The 22,036-nt window shown below is 39.7% G+C and overlaps 1 protein-coding gene across 1 annotated transcript; it reads right to left on the bottom strand.

Moving 5' to 3' along the window:
- Positions 1-12,500: 12,500 nt before the first annotated feature.
- On the bottom strand, positions 12,501-21,920 carry LOC145656509 (TOG array regulator of axonemal microtubules protein 1-like). Its single transcript, XM_081709699.1, has 15 exons — positions 20,827-21,920; positions 20,242-20,305; positions 18,753-18,884; positions 18,168-18,502; positions 17,944-17,956; positions 17,618-17,785; positions 17,166-17,336; positions 16,858-17,070; positions 15,282-15,399; positions 14,958-15,063; positions 14,421-14,656; positions 13,880-14,038; positions 13,427-13,553; positions 12,844-12,956; positions 12,501-12,648 (listed from the first exon to the last, which is right to left on the bottom strand). The coding sequence occupies exons 1-15, from the start codon at positions 21,859-21,861 to the stop codon at positions 12,501-12,503; spliced, it is 3,138 nt and encodes a 1,045-aa protein (XP_081565825.1). The 5' UTR covers positions 21,862-21,920.
- Between the last annotated feature and the right edge of the window lie 116 nt (positions 21,921-22,036).

Below are 22,036 nucleotides of genomic sequence, written 5' to 3'. Positions count from 1 at the left end.
GCTAAACCATCAAACCTGAAACAAAACGTAGCTTTTGCTAGTCTACCAGTTTAATCAGATGATTTAATAGCATAAAGTACATCTATTGCCTGGATGTCCAGCTTTTCAACTATCTTGACCATCATTGACCAGATTAGATCATCTGACACCAGAAAATTATCTAGATTTTGTAGCTAGGGCTGTAGCATGCCTATTACGGAGGTCCACAGTTTATCATAGATATATACAGATCTATTCTAACAGTGCAAAAGTAATGATAGAAAAGTAATAACAATTTAGGTATTTAAAAAAAACCATTAGAATTCATGAAACAGAATGTCCCCACAATCTGCACATCCTAAAGGCATCACCTGTTCATTGCAGCATGTTTGGTCAGCGCACTCTCATATTAAATGCTACATACACTTACAGAGCATTATATTTCCATTTTCTTCTGTTTTCAGCTCATATTGTTTTGTCCTTTCTGTTGTTTCAGATACTAGAGTATACTACTTGCTCAAAGACTAAAGCTAACAGTATGTGTGTGAAAAATAGGTGGTGTTGAGGTAACTAAAAGAATGTTTACAGGAAAAGAGGCTTAACTAAACTTTAATTTTACTAAATCTAGGCCTATATTCTTAAAGCTTCTCAAAGCATGAGTGCTAACCTAAGGTGATATTTTTGTCTCATCTACAACACTGACAAACAAATCCTAGATAAGCATTGAGAAGCTTTATGTACATGCACCCCAATTAAAGCATATTTAAATGCTTATTGTAAAATTATTAATGAAAATTGTGACAACATTTAAGGCTCCAGGTCGTAAGAGGAAATGTGATAAAAACCACAAATCAAGTGGAATGGTGGAAATGAAGTCAGACAGCGACAAACCAAAACAGTTCAATGATATACAGTGTATTGTACAATAGACAGTATGATATTTATATATATATATATATATATATAAGAGACAGTGTAACACTGGATTATAACGTCAGGAGTGACACAGGCCAAAATAACTCACTAAACCTAAACAGACAAAAGAAAAATACACATACAACTACACTACGTGGAAAACACAGAGCAAACCCACCCCCCAAACAAAATGGCAGTCACTTCCTACTTACCAGTGAAACACAACAAAGGGAACAAAGTGGAACATATACAAATACACAACGGCAAAAACAAACTGCTAGTGCAAAGTCAACATGGGAAGCAAAGTCATACACTAAGCCAACCATCAACACTGCTAACAAACAACTCAAGAGAACATCTCTCTCTTCCTCTAGCTTCTTCCCTCTTTTATTTCTCCTCAGGGTGGGCAGAGTCTTGTCTCCTGATTTTCTGCAAACATGAAACTCTGTAATGGAATCTAGAAGTGGATCTAGAATGGAACACACACACACACACACACATTTACATTTACGGCATTTAGCAGACGCTCTTATCCAGAGCAACTTACAAAAGTGCTTTGTCATTTACTCATAGAATATATCCAAGTACAGTACAGTAGTTTAGAATCAGACATACCAATGAACTAGAATACTGTAGAATACAGGGATGAATGCTAATAACTAGAAGTACAAAATACATAAGGTCTATCTTAAACAATGATAAGTGCTATAAACAATAAGTGCTAGAGTTTGTTAAACAACATAAACAATACCCTACAAAAAGTATTAATTTAGTCAGTCAATATGGGAGCAGTGTCAGTTGTCCTTTAAATATTCTGCAAATAGATGGGTCTTCAGTCTGCATTTGAAGACTGCAAGGGACTCTGCTGTCCGGACAGGAAGTGGGAGTTCATGCCACCATCTTGGAGCCAAGACAGAAAATAGTCTCGATGCTTGTCATCCATGAGACCTGAAGCAAGGTATTTCAAGCCGAGCCGTACTTGAGGTTCGAATTACTCGAGGTATAGATTGGGCTTTGACCATTGACCTCATGTATGAAGGGGCTGGTCGATTTTTGGCTTTGTAGGCAAGCATCAAGGTTTTAAATCTGATGCGTGCAGCTACAGGAAGCCAGTGAAGAAAGCGCAGCAGTGGCGTAATGTGTGAACTTCGGAAGATTGAAGACCAGTCGTGCTGCTGCATTCTGGACAACTTGTAGAGCTTTGATGGCTCTTAGAGGAAGACCAGCAAGTAGCAAGTTGCAGTAGTCTGGCTTTGAGATCACAAGAGACTGCACAAGCACCTGGGTAGCTTCCTGTGAGAGAAAGGGTCGAATCCATCATATGTTACAAAGGAGGAATCTCCAAGACCGGGTTAGATTAGAAACGAGTTCAAAACGACAACTGGTTGTCCAAAGTTACGCCCAGGCTACAGGCAGCTTCGAATGGTGATACTAGGGAGTTCTCAAAGAAAACAGTGAGGTCATGGTAAGGGTTGGGAGTACCTGGGATGAACAGAAGCTCGGTTTTACTGGGGTTGAGCTTCAAGTGGTGGGCTATCATCCATGACGCAATGTCAGTCAAACATGCTGAGATACATCTGGAGACCTGCATGTCAGAGGGTGGAAAAGAAAGAAATAATTGAGTGTTATCAGCATAGCAGTGGTAGGAGAAACCATGAGAAGATGTTACATCACCAAGATAATGAGTATACAAAGAGAAGAGAAGGGGGCCTAATACTGAGCCTTGTGGAACACCAGTGGAGAGTCTACATGGTTTGGATGTGGATCCTCTCCATGTCACCTGTGCCGGTTTGTAGCCAGACTGGTTGGGATCATGCAGCTGGTTCTGGGTGAAAAAAAGAATTGATTATAAACTGCTTTAAAGGGCTTTTGAGAGAAAAGAGAGAAGTGATACCAGTCTGTAGTTGGTAACACTGAAGCTGTCAAGTGTGGCCTTCTTGAGGATTGGTACCACCCTGGCGGTTTTGAATGCAGTAGGCACGCATCCAGAAGATAAGGAGTTGTTGATGATGAAAGAGATGAAAGGAAGCAGATCTCTTGCGATTGTCTGGAACAGAGGATCCAGCAGACATGTAGTCAGATTGCAGGAAGTGAGGAGTTGAAGAATTTAATCTGAGGAAAGAGGAGAAAAATAGGTCAGAGAGTTGGATGTTGGGGAATATATGTTGGTTGGAAGAGTGGGCACAGAGGAAAAGGACTGGCGGATTGCTGCAACCTTCTCCTCAAAGAAGGTGATAAAATCCTCCAGAGTAAGAGTAAGAGGAAGGAGGGGGAGGGGGAGGATTAAGGAGAGAAGAAAAAATAGTGAAGAGCTTGCGTGGATCAGATGCTGATGATTTGAAATTCTCTCTGTAGTAGGATGACTTTGCAGATGTTACTTCCAGTGAGAACTTGGAAAGGAGAGACTTGTATGAGCTGAGGTCTGAATCTACGTGAGATTTCCTCCACCGCCTCTCTGCAGTCCTTCGTTCTCTCCTGTGGCAGCGAAGTTTTTCTGTTAGCCAGCGGGCAGGTGGGGAGGACTTAGCAAGTCTAGAGGAGAGAGGGCACAGAAGATTCATTAACGAGGAGAGTGTAGAAATGAAAGAATTTGTAACTGTATCCAAAGAGAGAGAAGACAGAGAGTCAGGGTGAGGAAGGGTGGACAAAACAGTAGAAGTAAGGGAAGAGGGAGTTATGGAGTGCAGATTGTGATGGAGGAAGGAGGAACATGTTGGAGAGGACAGGATGGAAAGAGAAGGAAGGGAGAGAGAGAAGGATAGAAAGTGATGGTCCGAGAGGTGGAGGGGGGTGACTGATGTCCGATGTTGTGGTGGTACAGGTGAAGATCAGGTCCAGAACATTGGCCGCTTTGTGGGTCGGAGGAGAGTGGTTGAGGGTGAGGTCAAATGCTGTCAACAGTGGAAGCTTGTCTTATGGATACACACACACACACACACACACACACACACACACCAAACGAACACAGGACACAACAATTGAAAAAAATATGCTTTTTTCTCTTATGGTTAGTGTTTTTCAGTAATACTCACACGAATGCTTTATTGTCCAAGACAGGAGAGATTATGCTCTCCTGTCAGTCAAGAAATGCAAAGTAAACATTCACTGAGCCTCCTAAAGCTAGGTTGCCTTCATATTACTGGGCTTTCCAGAAAAAAGATTGATTAATACTTTGGTTCCACAGCCAATATAATTTATATATATAAAGTAGAAAGCATATGTAGATTTTTCATATGCGCTTTTACTTTGTTTAAAAAAGAAGGACGATAGGTTAAAAAGATAAAATATTGTGCAGTAACCATAACTCTATTAACACGGTCACTCAGGGTTAACACAGTTCGCCACACAGGGGCGACGTCTGCGTTGAAATACCTTTAAATATAATTGACTTGAATATCAGTTGTCCTTCACTCTGGCAATGGTCATTTTCATGTGTCTTACTTGTCCGTTTTATGCTTATTCATATCCCCCAAAAGTCTGTTTAGACAAGCGGTACGTTTAAGCTCTTTCGTATCTTTACGCACCGCATGTCTTGTCTTAAACTGGTTGTTTTTCCACAGCCAATAGTTTGACGCTTTATCGTGGACGTTGAGCCAAAGCCATCATTTAGGGCCAGCCGACGTTTATCTGTCTAAAACGGTATCTGGAGAGAGAGTCTAGCTAACTGGAATATGTCCACTCTTTTGAAGAAAAATCATGGACAACAAGAAGATGGAAACAGATGGCGGAAAAGAAATCATATCTGCTTATATACACGCAGTGTCCCCGATAAAAAAAAAAAATGTCAACGTGAAACAACAAGTAGTTAAATGCAATAATTCAGATGGGCAGAGATGAACACCACCACTGGAGAAACATGAGGGTCGTGGCTGACAGAAACTCCACCAGTTAAATTAATAAAAACAACAAAAGTATTAAGTAAGTACCGATATTAAATCACTGTTAGAAATGTAACTGTTCGGGCAACCAATGGACCGCAATGAGTTTCCTAGTTGTACCTGGTTTTGTGATCGCTAATGGCGAACGTTTTCTGCTAGCTAGCTATTTCTATTAGCTCGCTAGTTAGCTCTATATTGGCTAGCAAAAGTCAATCTATACCATCAAACCTGTACGTTTAAGCAACACCACATAAGTAGCCATCTATATCACTATAAATGGCACCTTTCCAAAGAATGAAACAAAGTAGCTAATTAATCTTCGCTATCTTGTTAATAGCGACATAATTGTATGGAAATGCAGAGTTTCAGTAGCTAGTTGGCGCTATAGCTTGCTAGCTACGAAGCCGCCGTCTTAGGATGTCAAACCCAGACTTGCTAGTGGGTTGCTTTTTCCAGAGCACCATGTCACAAGGCCAAAATGATGATAACCAAGTGGCTCGGTGAACAAAACATTGACATTTTTGGTCCATGGCCAGGAAACTCCCCAGATCTTAGTCCCATTGAGAACCTGTGGTCTCTCCTCAAAAGTGCAGGGGACATGTAGAGTATGTCAACAGTACAATCCCAAACCTGCAATTAAGGTGGCACCCGGTAAGTATCCGTTGTCATTAACACCAGGGGAAGAGATAGTAATTGACTACACAGACATGGTGGACTCAGCACAGGGGTACACGTACGTGGCCAAAATCTGTGCACAGACAAAATTAAATTTGGTTGACGCCTTCCCTTTGGCATTAATGCAAATGAGATGTTCAGTAAATGCAACAACTGGTTTTACCCCTTTTGAATTGCAGACAGGTCGAGGACTTCCAGGACCCCAGGGACCCTTAACAATAAATGAGAAAACAAAGACATCTCACACACACATCATACTTTAATGAATTGCAAAGTATCGTTTCAGCTTTCTCCACGCAGGAGGGGGACCGGACAGGGAGCAGACAAACCCAGACGATACCCGTTAGGGACTGGGTGCTGCTGAGAGTCATCAAGAGAAAATGGAGTGAGCCGAGGTGGACAGGTCCATTCCAGGTGACAGAAAGAACCAGCCACGCCGTACGCCTGAAGGGTAAAGGGGAAACGTGGTTTCATCTGAGCCAGTGCGCCGCCGCAGAGTCACCGCAGAGGAGTCTGCAAGAGACAGCGAGGGACCTTGCTGAAACATCACCTAACTCATGAGTGTCATTTTACTGGTAGCTTTAGGGGTCCACCTTAAGACTCAGGTGTCCATTACATGGTATAGTAAACTATGGTTAGAAAAGCATGTTTAAATGACGGTGGGAGTGATTTATCACACTGTAACCTGACTTAACCTACACATGTAGGTTCCTCAGCATCCATTCATATTTCAAATAAAAATGATGACACCCCTCTATGGGTTCATAATATTTCTTTATAGCAATTCATCAAAAGCTAATATCAGTTCCACATATCACAACAGAAAACAGATCTCCAAACAAATCTTGGTGTAAACTACCATATGAAAATTTACTGGGTCCCTTTGCTTTCGTGTCTACCTACACTTGATACAGCATGATTAGGATCTCAGAGAGCGTTACAGTTAGTAATGGAACTACAGGAGCCACAGGAAGTATGCTATTATTGGAGTGAGAGAGAGGGCAGGAGAGAGAGAGAATGTGAAAGAGAAATGGGACAGCACAGGACGCTTGCAGTCTGGAGAGATGGGAACAGAAACTAGCCAAAGGAAAAAATATGTAATAATACTTTTGGCATAGCAGGAATCACACTCTGATATGCCACTGGAAAAAAGATTTTTAAAAGGCATTAAAAGGGATAAAAGGCTCTTGGATATGATACATGGACTATACATCATACATTTTGCACATCTCTTATTATGTATGTGTCTGTATAAGAAAAGATGATTAAAAGACTAAATGAATAAAAAAGATGATTAAATACAGGCTGAGTTTGTAATAATAACAATGCTTGCTAGGATTAGCAATACAAAGACAAATAATCTGGAGAAATGCAAACATTCTAGGGAAACTGAATATAGGTGAATATAGGTCCTTGAGTGGTCCAAACACAGTTTTGAGAAAGGAAAGCATGTTGCTGGAAACCATTTCTGGCATAATAATAATAAAAAAAAACCAATCATTTTAATGAAGAGGGAAATTGCATTTGTTCCAGGGTATGTGCTGTCTGTACTCTCTGGACAACTGAAGAGCAACTGACAAAAACATTCTCTTCCCAGCTGCTGCATCCATGTATAAAATATTAAGGCCAGCAGACTTAAAATGACATGTTTCTCAATATGGACATGTGTAAAAGAGCTGTAATAAAAGAACTGCATCTTTCATCGAATTTTGCTGTGGTATATTCTGTTCAATTAGAAGGATTTAGTTAAACCACTCTGGTTTTTTTGTCCCCTGCCACCAACATCCCTTGCTGTGGGGGAGTGGCTGGTGTGGAGAAGCATGACGAAGCATTGTTTACTTTGAATCATGTGTCCAGAGTTACACATCACTTCACCCAGCATATTTTTTTAAATTGCAAAAAATTGTAGGGGGAATTGTGATGTTCATGGTAACGTAGAGTGTGCTTCACACTGCATATTAGAAAATTACTGCACCTTTTTTTGTCCTGTATCATATGACTTGCTATGTGGGGTGTGTGTGTGTGTGTGTGTGTGTGTGTGTGTGTGTGTGTGTGTGTGTGTGTGTGTGTGTGTGTGTGTGAGTGAGTGAGTGAGTGAGTGTGTGAGTGAGTGAGTGTGTGAGAGAGAGATTTATCATAGTCTGGCTCCACATGAATAAGTACATAAAGGCTAAATTACTGTGCTGGAAAATGGAATCAGTCCACCAACATTTTAATTGCTTTAATATAGAAGACAATATGAACATCAAAAAATTCTGATTATTTGAGTGCTTTGTATCCTCAGAAATAATTGCACATAAAGCACAGTTTAATCAGTCTAGTGGTTAACAAATCTTGCTACCAAATGATGCCAAGTTACCTCTTACTTTTATTCACTTTAAATGTGGCCTGGTACAAAAGAGGGTAAGAGATTGTGAAGTTGAACTGACCTGAGAATGGTTATCTCTGTTCTAGCTGTACTCTGCTGTGATCACCTTTTCTTTCCAGAGGTCAGTTAGCTGAATGAAGCTTGGTTTGAATGAATTTCATTGGGCAACTGTGCTTATGACTGCAAGGAGCACTGTAGGGCATCCCAGGTGACAAATATCTGGAAATCAGCAGTGAATAATGAAATGCTTAGGTAAGACTGGTCATCACTGCAAAGAACACCAGACATGGCATGAAATGTCTTCCAAATTTGGATCTACTGACAAATTGGTTTCTTAGCTGCAATATTCAGAATTTCTTCTTGCTTTCTGGGCTTAAGGAGGATGCAGTGGCCACTGTTTGTCATCCATTTCCAAATGCTTTTTGGGACTATGCACTAGTATGAAAGCATGCATTAAAGCTTGAATGTATGATTTCCTCAACCTGGGCTTTCTTGAAAGCTATAACAATGAATGATGCAACATTGCACAGCCAGTGCTATGGCTTCTCCTGTTTCCAAGGCAACAGCTTACAATGCACATGGTGGTGATGCACCACCTTACATGAGTCCTAAAAATAAAAGCACTACAAAAGGCTGCAGACCCCCAGTGTAGCCTTGCGTCTGCTGTGCTCATTAAAGTCTATGAAACCTTGTTTGATCAGGACCAATAGTAATTTTTCATCAGCTTACACTAATGGTCTTTGTAATGATGAGCGTTAATGATTAGAGGGGGTATCTCCCTCAATTATAGAGTGGATGAACTCTTGTTATGCAATTGATTAATTGACAGAGGTGCTGCAAGTTCAGGAGCCTCTCAGTTGGAAAGGTGTAGGAAATACTGCAGTCAGCAAGGTATCAGCAAGCACTTAGAGTGCCAGAGAGTCTAAGAATAGAAGCTGTTTTTTTCTTGGCCTTCTGTTTTTCAGTGTGGCAGCATCGCTGAAAGGTCAAGATGTTGTTTTAGCACACAGAACCACCTTTGAGTAACACAAGACAAAGAACGTGTCTTTTCTGAGAAGCGTGTAAAGAGACAGCAATCACTTGCTAAAGCCTGCCCAAAAAACAATAGCATCGATCAGGGCTCTGCTCTGCTTCAGACAGGACTAGGGGAAAATGCTCTGACAGATGTGGTGATCATAGAGGGGAGACAATTGCATAACTATAAAGCAGTTAATGGATTGAATATTTAAATTACTGCTTTCATGTGCAAGTGGGTCCACCCAAAGTAGCTGATTAAAGCTTTTGGTGGACCTACGGTCTTTCCATTGTCTCTGCATAGCCATGAAAGCCACTAACCATTCACATTATATAAAATGATTCTTGGGAAGTTGAAGGTTCTGGGTGGTTGTATTTCTACAAGCCTTATTAAGTGTCACTATAAAATATCACAGGAGAAATGCTGATGAAATGCCAGGATCAGATTTAGCCTTGGCCTAAATGAACCAATCTTGTCATGGCATATTTGTTGTCATGTTGTGGCAAATCTTGGCCTAAATGTGTCTGCTAAACATTAAGGCTATATATCCAAAATCTGGGCAAGCAGCCAGATCTCTCTACATCTCTCTCTTGCGATCTCTCTCTCATACAAAACACATGTACACATGCATTCTATCACTGGCTGTTTCATAAACCCCCAGACAGTTTCTATCCTCTTACAGGTCAATTCGGAAGCATCTCCAGCAGAATATCAAGAAAGAGGTTGAATGAGACTCCAGGTACACTCTGTCACTTCCAGCGCAATCACATATTTTTTATGACTTTGGAATGTGTGTTGCGGTCATTTTTAGACATCTTTTATTGTGCAAAAATGGAAGGGTTGGCACAATGAAATTGGAGTTCCATGTAAATGGTTGTGTGTATTATTGTGAAAATTAAGTAAATGTAACAAGAACAAGACAGACCAAAACTCAGCTCAACATTAAAATCCAATGATATTGTTTATTATAGAACAGTTAGTTCTTTGATTAGACGATAGAGATTTCATGAGTGCTGATATAGAGTATAATGGTACTCTGCTTTACAAGTGCATTTTATTAACCCTTAATTACAATTGTTATCTATCTTAGATTGTAACATTTGCTGTTATCTCATCAGAGTCACGTCATCAAATGATTTGTCAAAAGACTCATATTTTTCTGTTTGCACAATAAATGGGAACATGCAGATAAATGTACATTATAAAAGTAGCCGGCCTGTGGTAACATAAACCTCCACAAAGTAGCAACCTATGGGAAAATGTTTGTGTTGTTTGGTGACAGTTCAGTACCAGTCCATTTGCGGAGCTATTTGTGTTGACAGAACCAAATAAATTAGTAAATAAACAAACAAATCATAACATATTGTAGATTATTAGTGTTAACTAATAAATGGCACTTGTGGAACTGTTGTATAAAAGCAATATCACATGTGATATTGTTTGATTTAATCTCTGGCAGAACTGGCAGAACAATAAAGGCTAAGTAAAACAATCCACACCCACCTCTTGTAACTTCTAACAAAACTCAGCCTCTTCCCAGTGAGTGACTAAAATGACAATGCAGGGATTTCCAGGATTACAAGGCTTATCAGGGGAGCAAATCAAATACTATAGGCACAACTATATAACATAATCTACCACAGGCACCACCCCTCATCGTATGGATACTGTATAGCAGAATATGGATATGATTATAAGTGTTAATAGAAGTGCCATATGGTAGACTCAGAAGATCCTAATTATTCATCACACTCTCCAGTATATATTTCACTTTTCCCAGTCCTTTTACACAGGGATTCAACTTGACTTATAATTGTGCGTTGCACATGCTTTTCATACATGTGCCCAAAAAGGTAACACCTTGTGTTTCTGTTTGTCAGGGCTCCTTTATCACATAAAACCAGGTTGCGCTGGGTTATCTTATTTCAGCCAATGGGCTGCGTGCTGCTAAGGCTTTTTCATGAGATTAAAGGCACTAATGCTTCAGATTGCAGTCATAATTCACAGAGGCCCTTGCGGTTGTGAGTTACAGCTCAACAGAAGTCACTGTGCCACTTTTGCCAGTTACTGAGCCCTTTTGGAAGTGTATGCTGGAGGTTTCTTGCTTCTTGGGGAGGTTACTGTTTCTTTGTTCTGAGCATGATGTCAAGACAACATTATCTTATCCATTGTACAACTTTCAAGTTCTAAAATGTCAGATTGACCCCTTTTTTGTTTCAGTTCATGACAGATATCAGCTGTAAGCATTTATAAACATAGGCAATTTCCTGAGATAGTGAAAAATAAAAATAGAAAAATAGATAGACTGTTTGTAAATGAGAATGTCCTAAAATCTAATCTGAGCTCCCCAGAGTATGAGCAATAATTCTTTTCAAATAGCATTTTGTTTCAGTTCATTCCTTTTAAGAATGAAAGTCTGTGCATTCAGGTAGTGGAAATCAGGGGTAAAATCAGTGGCAGTTTGATCTGCAGTGATAGAGGTGCCTCAATGATCTACAGTGATCATCTTCACACATTTTCAAACAGAAGAATGTGTAGCTGCAGTAGTCTTGACAGTTTGCCAGTTACACTCTGATGTGAATTGACAATGTTTAGGGACAGCTGCCATCATCCACATTTTTAGAATGAATTCTCTTGTTTAGCAAGGGAATTTTGTTGAAGAAATTTTGTACCACAATGATGTGATTATTTTTTATTGAAAGGAACACAGAAATAAATGTCACACTGGAGTAGTGTGTATAAAGCAAAATAATTTATCAGTCATTGCACAGCTTATACTGTGGGTGTCAATACATATAAGGACCTAAAGGTTAAGGCTGAATCTAAGGATATTGTGCTGGGTGGCGTGTCAAAGAAAAGGGTTACACAAGGGAGTATGCCATACTAACAATGACCAATTTTCTATATGATCTAACAGGAATATATATATAAGAAGTGAAAATAAGAATCAGTAACTACAACAGATAGCACCCTTTTACAAAATATTTTTCATATCACAGAAAGGAACTACTAGATTGTATCTCATAAAATTAATACATTTTGGATATATAAATTAAATTTGTTGTATAATCATGTTGTGATTATCCTGTTCCATGTATTTAATTTTTTTAATTAATTCCAGTATTTAATTTTTTACCATACTGATGTCATGACCAAAATAGACTTCTATATCATTAATTTTTTAAACAATAAACCATAAAACATCACATGAAGCGTGTTATTCTTGAAAACATTTACATTTTTTTATTCCAGTTAAAGAAAAAATACTTGGTCAGTTCAGTGCATGGCCCAGCTGACAGCCAAATGTATACACAACATCTTAGCAAAGTCTGCACAGGCTCAACTCCATTATCCTTGTTGATAATATGGCTACAACCATATTTACTTGCTAAACTCCACCTGTCCTCCAGCACTAATGCACCTCAAATGACAGCAGCTTGTGGGCATCATAACTCTAAGCATAACTCATAACACATCAAACAGAATTGGCAAAGCACTTCTCAGCATCTCTGCAGACAGCAAGTGTTGAATATATCAGATTGGCTTCCTAGAGTGCTGCTGAGGTCATTCTGTTCTGATTCTGAGTTCAGCTTCATGCCATAAGTCAGTGACCCCTTGTGTGCTCACAGTCTGTTTAAATAGCACCTTGGCAATAAGTGTCACAGAACGCTCATCTCCCGCGAGTCATGTGGTTTGGCCCGCCACGTACAGTTGGGAGGATCCCACACCTGGACCTTGTCCTGTCTGTGTATTTAAGCTGTTTGATGTACTTGGTCTTGTCTGCAATGCTGTGGACCTGTGCTTTGCTGGCATCTTTGCTGAACACACACAACAAGAGAGAAAATGTAAGGATTGGTTTATTGTAATAAAAAGAAATTTAATGTGGTTATAATAAATTTAAAACAACAACAACAACAACAATAACAACAACATAATCACCATCAAAAAGTAGAAAGATTAAAGCAGTTTCAATAGGAACTCATGTTTTTTGCTTGGATTGTTTAAAAATTCACCTGCTGACAATCTGAGGTTGACGGTTTATAGAGGAGGCATACCTCATTCCACCGCAAGGGATATAGCGCCTGCCTCGAGCTGAAGGGGTATCCTGAGGCTTCTCACCCGGGACCTAAATCCACATCAGCATCACTGGGTGATGACTCTCCAGATAATGAAGACCAAATGTTCTTTCATACTTTGTTTCTAACTACTGGGTCTGGGACTGCACTGTGCAATATCTATACCTTACTGTAAATACAATATTTGAACTATTATAATGGGAGATCACAAACTATTTACTAGGAGACAACTGTATTGCCTCATCTTTTTGTACACTGACATCTTTAATATATGATTTTGGCTTAATATATTTGCTGTATATACATACTGCTGTGTACAATGTGTGGTGCCTTGCACTGCTCTGTACTTTAGTATTTGTTTAAAACATTTGTCTACCTTGTCAGCTCTGAGGTGGGTTTCACTAATACTGTGAATAAGTTTAGTGAATAAGCTTTGTTTAGTCAGTAAGCTTACAGCATAGTGGCTGAATGGAATTAAAAATCCTAATCATATATACAAATATATGTGCTGAATTGTCACCTTGGATTTCAGAGTGAGGACAGTGGCCCTGATGGTGGGCAGGTCTTTGGTAGGGATGTACTTTTCCACCATCTTATCAAAGTCGTGATGAGACGAAAGGAACAGTAGCATGCGGCGACCAAAGTACCTGAGACAAATAACAGCCCCGTTCCCATGAGAGAACCATGAGGGAGGAACTTAAGGGTGACTCACAGCACACCAACAAATTGTACCAGTCTACTACATTTACTACAATTAAGCAGAGTCCAATATTTATTAGTATATTTATTTTACCAGGACACAATTCCAGTTGCCAAGACACTCTGTGTCTAAAAAACTTCTATTACTCTACAATTTAGCTGCATTTGCTGACTTCAGAGTGTCATAGTTGGGAGACTAAAAGAATAAACCAAAAGATTACTATCTGGGCATGTGAAAAGCTTTGATAGTTTTCCATCTGATCCTGGTACCAACCTGGTTTCTTGGGAAGAGTCTTGCGCCAATTTGGAGACTGCAGGTAGAATTCGATTAGTCACACCTTTTGTCCCAGACAATAAGCGGTCAGCGCCAATCTTTTCTATCAAAGTAGCCAAATGCTGAGAAGTGCACTTTCTTACTGCAGCATTCAAATGACTTTTGAGGAGAACACAAACGAGAAAAGAGAAGGAAATATTTAAAGGCACTCAAAAAAGTATGACATAATAACAAATATGTAGTAATCTAGTCAATGTATACAGTGCAATGTTTAACTCTTTCATCTTTAAAGTAACTTAATACACTTATCTATGAACTAAAGGCATAATCAAATTATCCTATTCTATTTGATGGCTTTAAAAAAAATCTTTAAGAGGATAAATCAACAAAAATACTGTCCAATGCCAAAAAACATTTCGAAACACCAAAGGATAAGTGAAAATAATAGCAAACAGCAGCCAAAGCGCTCTCATTTGTTGGCCTCTTGACTGCTGCAGCTAGATGAAAGCTATAGCTGAAAGCTAACTGCAAGTTAACTGACCCGAGTCCTCCAGCGAGAAGAGCGTTCATGCTTCGGGTGGGGGTGCAGTTCTGCACCATGCAGTCCAGGGCTGTGTCCACATCCTGCCTAATAAAAGCATTGGACTCTCCTGCTTTGTGGAGGAGGACCTTGGCTGTAGCTTCCACCTCCTGGTCCATACTTTTCTGCAGGCCAGAGTACAACTCTCCCAAGGTCACCACCGCCACGCGTGACACTCCAGAGCGTAGGTTCTGAACCTGGGGGAAGGAAGACATTCCAGCTTGTGTTATGCCAAGAAATGGCTTCATCACTCATTATTACAGTTAGATATGGCATCTAAAATGCCCTTAGATGAAAATTATTTTTATAATAATTTCAAGCATTATACTAACTTTACTGAAAGATCTGTGTAGTTTTTGGCAGCAATGTCTCAATAACATAGGCTGATGGTGTATGACAAAAAATTTAATGGTATTATAGGTTAATTTTAGGAATCAGACAGATTCACAGGAAGTTACAAGGAGTCAGACGCAATAGTGAGCAGATATAGTCACTTACCTCTTGATTAAGAACAAGGCAGACATCATGAAGCCTACTACTAAGCACATCAGAGTGATACCGTGCTAAACTACGCATGAGTATCAGGCCATCAATCTTCTTCTCCCTGTATGAAAATATTGGACAAACACAAACTGTAAAAGTAGGTTATCATAACTGAAAAAAGATTATGAAAGAGGGGACAAAAGGAAAAAAGTGATAGTGATAAAATCACTTTACTAATTTCTAAGCATATGTATCATATATGCAGAAAATCATAAATTACTAAACTGTTTTACTTGACCCTAGCCAAATGCGTCATAATTTTACAGGTATGAGATTTACCAGTCATCAGAGCTAAGCAGTCTGAAGCTCTGAGTGACAGCAAGGTCCGGTTTAGAGAACGGCCGCAAAGCCAGCTGCTCATGGGGATTCTTCCTGGGGGTTCCTGGTGTGAGTTCATCTAAAGAGGAATACCGCACCACAAACAAACTGACTACTTATTTTAGGGCTACCAGTTCAACTTTGTTTCAAATCAACTTGACTGCAAAACATAACATTATTCAAGATGGCCAACTACATTTAATGGCCTTGCACAGTATTTTTTCTCCTTACTCAAAATGTTGTATTAGCTGGAAGTATGTGATTATCTTCATACTTCTGCTTCAGTTCAGTAGTTATTGGGCATTGTAGAGTGCATAAAACAACCTCTAATTGTTTTATTTTTTCTATACCGCCTAACTTCTATTTAGGACTTACACTTTATGTGGTGTTATCTTTGATGTCACAGATAACACTAATTGACTATAGGGAATCATAAGCTATGTAATATTGCATATACATGAACTGTGAAATCAACTGACCCTACTACACTTCAATCACTGCACATAGCTCTTTTCAAGGAACAGAGATGACATGTACATACAAATGCTCAGTTTTTGTATACAAACGGGAAAAGGGTTACTCTACATTTTATTCCAGAAAACAAGACCAAATCAAGGTTGCTCAAATTTCTTTCTGGGGTCTAAGTGACACCCAATACAAGAGTTTGTAGCAAGCATTTTACTGTGAAATAATTTGCAAACTGAGCTCAATACAGCTCTAGATTTGCCTGCCGACTATAACTGAAACACAACACCTTTCCCCACACTTACTGGAGGTAATATTGATAAGTTAGTAAGTCTTTGATATTAATTAACAGCCATTGTTTTCATTCGACACTTTATTCAATACCGTAGCAAGTAATGGAAAATATAACAAAACGTTAGTACATGCAAACGTTTGCTAATTTTGTGCAATTTGGGTCAACAAATGTATTTTTTATAACGTTATGATACACCAACACTATTTGAAATTGCCACCAGTCTCTGCCTGTCCCATGTTTAGCTCTCTCCATGCGTAGTCAAAGCCTGTTAGCTAGACCTGATTAACCAGCCGAATATACGCTAGTTAGCTAACGTTCCTTAATAGCTTTAATGTAAACATGATCAATATGTAATAAATGCACAGATGATATTGCTATAAATGTATTCTTAAAATACGAACTGTGGTGTCCTCTAATTGATTAGTCTATTTAAACACAGCAAGGATTCTGCTGTTGACCAAAATCCCTAATAGCTTTTCACACAGAGGCTGTCAATGAATCCTCTGAGGTCCACGCCCAAACAGCAGAATGGTAAAAGGACAACACTCTTTTTAATGTCGTTTTATGGTTTAAAAAAATGATAGTAGGAAGGTGACTGGAATATTTAACATTCTTTGGAATATATATGGTTGGGTTTTTTTTTGTTTTTTTGCATTTTTAAACAAACAACTGTGCAGGGCCTTTAAAACACAATTGTGTGATACAGCGTTTAGAGCAAATCTATTTACTCAAGAGCAGTGACCATGCATGAAGCGCAGAATAACAGGTGACACTCACCAGAGCAGTTTGAAAGGGGTGGACATGCTCTGTTCAGACTGGGGGCTTGTTGGCGTCGTGGCAGCATGCGTCTGGAAGGAGCCGTGGGAGGGCTGGGATGAATGAAACTTTTGACCAGGCTTCTGGGTGCGTGTGTGCTGTTGGGGCTCGAGGGCAAATCATCCAGGAGTTCAGCCTTCGTGGATGCTAGAACACTACCGTTGCGCTGCAAATCTGATGGGAAGGAGATTAACAGGCTATGGTGACTACAGAGCTTCCATGAGTCTCAGTAAGCACGAGGAGGAGCATTCATTGAGGTCAACCGTTACCTTTCAGAGATGCCGTGTCGTCTGAGCCCACGTCAAATGCCATGTGTCTAAAGTTCTGCTTCAATCGTTGCATGTTCTGCCACTCCCCCTGTATAGGCGGAACTTCTTGCTGCTCCAGACGATGTTGATGCATCTTAACCCTTGCAAACCTAAACGGCTTTACCCTCTCCAACAAATACACATACATGAATAACCACATAGCATCTCTATTCAAGACTGTCAATCAGAACCTGGAGGACCGGACTGAAATTATGCAACGTAGGAGTCAATTTGCATTAAAATCTTATCAAATCGTTATTTTATCAAAATTTTACTGTCAAACTGGCAACAAAGTCATTCCATATCAACAGCACATTCAAAAACCACTGCTGAAGTTAGGAAAGATTAAAGTAAAGGGAATCAATAAATATTAGCAGATTGTTCAATAAAACAAAATAAACATTGTCTCACCGCTGCTTTTTCTGGCTCAGTGCTTTCTTCCGAATCCATATGGCCAGCTGAAACAGCATGGCCATACACCCCAATCAGTGGCTCCCTGGGGGGTTTTCTTACCAACTCCTCCTGTTCTGGGGACAGAGTCACTCCAGGGTAGCAGGGAGCACCAGTGAAGCCAAAAACTCCTGTCATGGTGGTAAAAAAGTGTCAGTTTAAGGCAAAGCCACATCAACCTCTGTGTACTTCACATATGGAGAAACACACCAGTCAAAAGTGAAGGCAGCTGCATTACAATCACAGTAAACAGTTTACATTTTCATCCTGTAATTGGCATCCTTGTTACCAACTATCAAGTTCTTACTCAAAATGTGATTAGATATCACAAAGATATAACAAAGAATAACTGAAAGCAAGACATCCATTCCAGATTAAGTAGAGCTCATGTAAATGTGTGACCCAACAATGATTCAGTTTCTTTTTTTTTTTAAATTGAATCCTGAAATCTTACATTTCAATACAATTTGATATTTCAGTATGATTCATTTTTAATTCTGACACTGCTAAATACTGAAGAGCCAAAAATGCTTTGGCAGTTTCCCACTGAACAAAGACACATTTTCTAAGCAATGTAGCTATGCCCTCACCTGTTTTATCCCCCCATGAGCTGGGGTCCCTGTGACGAGGGATCGTATCTCGCTTGTTGGGCCATGTATTGGACATGGACAGTGAGGAGTTTGCATGGCATCTACGAGGCAGGGTGGGAGTCAGCTGCACTCCCGGAAGAGTGGCCAGAGGGTAGGAGGGCAGCAGAAAAGACCCGGGGGGGGGTGGATTGGAAGGAACTGAAAAGGTGCGCTCTACACTGGGGTTACCAGACAGCAAGCGGTTGGCTTTGGGCAAACCTGTATGGAAAAGAGCATCTATTCTCAAGAGAATCTTCCATGACTATTCATTTGGCAGCAAATAATGTTCAGTAGCTCCTTTCATTTGACACTCAGTGAGTGAAGTTTATGGTCAAGTGATGCCTTGATTCCAATTATTCTATTTAGCAATATTTTACAACAAAACAAATCTATTGCAAAAATTATGCAAATGTGCTATTTTCTACATTTTGTATATATAAATAAAGTAAAATCAACATCAACAAGTCACCTCTGTCAGAATCACTGAGATTAGCTGCTTTTAAAATATCTGGGTCCGCACCAAGGCTACCGCTTCGACAAAGTCTACCCACTGTCTCTCTTTTCCATCCTGGAGCATCGGGCTGGAAAGGCTCTACTGAATCTGGAGAATGAAACAGAAACAGGAAACTTGAGGACAATTTGAAGCATCAGCTCAGCATATGTAACTAATAGGCACACATCAGACTACAAATGCATACCAAAAAACAACTAAGCGGTAAACAAAAAGTGAGCAATAGCAATTTAGATTTTATAACTAAAGACTTTAACATAATTTTAAGAAAACTTAATCATATGGTTACATTGTTTACAGGAGACCTCTGTAGGCTCTTCTTGGATTTGAACAGTGCAGGTGGGATCTTTTATCAACAGACTGCAATAAAAGATTCAAGTCTAGTCTTGCCTGCAGTCTTATATTGTCAATGCCAACTAAAATAGGACTTGGTAAAAATCACAAATTCCTTACATCACACAGACCGCTGCAGCACACCAGAGCTCAACACTGGCCTTGTTTCACCCAGCATATTAAAGAAGCCATGTTATATAGATGATTGCGTTTGCAGCCATCTAGATGTGGTATCAGAAGCCAGCAAAGCAACATGACAATGTTTTGTTTGTTTGTTGGGGCGGGTTAAAATAATGACAAAGTGACAACTATAATCAATATACATGTATAGCCAGTATTATACTAAGCTTCTATATCAATGGTAGGAAGCATTATCATCCTAGGCTAAACAAAACTGCCCAACAAATAATGTGTTTCACCGTAAACCCACCCTGCATGTGGGTGGTCATGGTGCCCACTCTAGTGTGCTCTACTCAGTCATCTACAAACATATCACTGCTAAAATTAGTACTGGAGCATGAAATACACTCAAATTCAGACTTCCTCTAGTGTTTCTAATAAATACTACTCCCATGTTTCATAATCCACACACTGCTACATTGTGTTAATGCTTCGGTGTGGATTTTAGGATATTTTTCATGATGCCAAATTTTTTTTCCATAAAGTACAGGAATATTGAAAAGTACTGAAGAACGCCCATATTAATAGCAGCAGTCCGAATACTGATAGAAACCCACTTCAATGTATTCCATGTACTCATACACATTTAAAACTTAACAATGAGTTAACATTTTCATTTCATGTCTTGACCTACATGTTACAAGTCTGGGTGGCATGTTCAAGGACAAATGTCCAGATAAATTAACACACACACACACACGCACGCACGCGCACGCACACACACACACACACACACTAATTAGCTAGATAATTAGCTGCTAATTTAAGGTGTGAAAATGAAAGCATGAGTAAAGGCAGAAACAGTAAAAGACACAAGAGACATGGGAATACAAATCAACATGTATTTATAGGTTGTATGTTGAAAACCTAGTAAGAAAATAGGACAAATCTAAAATAGAGGACACAAAGAGAAAACAAAGAGACATTTACTTACCAGAGTTTGTGCCACAGTTTTTCTGATTCAGCCTCAAGGAGGTAGTGAGATCTTCCACACTAAACTAAAGCAGCAACAACAAAAAACAGTCCCTTATTATTGAACATTTATAAGTAAGCATGTAGCAAACCATGATATTCCTTTTTTTAAATAGACATCTGTTCTGTTGTAGCTCAGTACACAATGCTTTCTTAACAAAAATGTACAGGACATTGTGCAATTTTATGCAACTAAATTACAATGAAAATAGTACTGAAACAGTTCAACATGAAAAATAATGGGGGTCATGTTATAAAAATGAAGTGACTCAAAACTTACACATTAGGCAAAACAGTTCAGGTCTGCAGAAGGGCAGTAATGTAAGAAGTAATGTTGATGGAAATTGGAATATGGAATAGAAAACAACTTGTAGCCTAACACAAATAAATAAGATTCACAGCTACATAAAGGAAAAAAAAGGTAAAGTAGCTTGTTGAGTTTGGAGCTGCATTCAAAATAGTACATTCTCTCATTTTTAACCTTATTTTTCCTTTTTTGTAATTCTGTGTGTGCATGTAAAATTAACTTCATGAGGTAATCACCCACCTTATCAGATAACTTTGCATTTGATGCACTGCAAGGCTGCTTGTTTACTAAACATGGGAGGAAAGACCTCTCCCAGGGTAGCTTGTTTTTCGCCTTCCTAGCGCTAACTACTCTCTTGTGTGACTGGAGGCCATCTGTAAGAGAACCAAAGCTGCCGTAGCCACTCAGTCGATCCGAATCTGGTTCTGTGTGGTGGCTCTGTGCACTGTTAACTTTCCCTCCATTAATAACCCAGTTCAGGTCAGCTCCAGAGCCAAACTGAGGTATTCGCCGTTGACCAGGCTTGGGGATGACCAGTGCGTATTCCACCATACCATCTGCAGACAATCGGGGGAGAATATGTCTGGCTCTTCGTGCCTGTACTGCAGCCATAAGTCCCTCCACATCTCCAGTGAAGTCCAACCTGTCAATGGCCTTCATGAGTAGCTGTTTTTTTCCTGTGTCAAGACAGCAGTCAAAAACAGCAAAGAGCTCCAGAGCAGCATGTCGGACCCTCTTTTTATTGTCTGCAAGATAAGGAGCCACTACAGAACACAGATTAGGGATATTGAAGTCTTTTCTGGGGTGTGTGAGCATAGCAGCTGTGATGATGTTGATGACATCTTCTCTGACTCTGGAATTTTTGTGCCTTAGCTGTCCTATTACAAGTTCCAAAACTTTCTGTGGACCTACAATCCTCATGAGGTGACGAAAAATATTCATGTACTCATTCCGGGGAACAGTCCGTGCGTCCCCCAAAGTTTTGAGGGCCACACATACAATCTGTTTATAATGTCTGTCCACGGCGTAGTCCAGGTTTTGAACCAGGAGGCTGATAACCTGTAAAGTGCCATACAAGACTTTGAAGTTTGTATCATCCAGAAGTCTACGTAAAAAATTGATGAATTCCACAATACTGTCAGAGGAAACGGTTTTCAAGTCCAGCTCTGAAATAATGTTCTTCAGCTCTTCTACCCCATTTGTTCGGCTCTGGTAGTTCTCGTGATCAAGGAGTTGTTCGTGTAACTCCGGCGATATTAGCGCATAAATCATCATTGATCAGACTCATTGATCCAATCACTGATTTGGAAAAGCAATATAGCCAGTTGGCTAGCTAGCGCACTTCAGCAGCGTGTTGGATAGGTGCTATATCACCAAGTCAGTTTGTCAGGAGCTCAACTTGGAAAGAATCCGTTAGCTAACTAGCTAAGCTAGTTAACCTAGGTTAGCA

Source organism: Electrophorus electricus, unplaced genomic scaffold (assembly GCF_041902795.1).
Source record: "Electrophorus electricus isolate QZ-2024a unplaced genomic scaffold, ASM4190279v1 Scaffold71, whole genome shotgun sequence".
Lineage (NCBI taxonomy): Eukaryota > Metazoa > Chordata > Actinopteri > Gymnotiformes > Gymnotidae > Electrophorus > Electrophorus electricus.
Note: the sequence above shows the minus strand (reverse complement) of the source record. Positions and strands in the feature narration are given on the sequence as shown.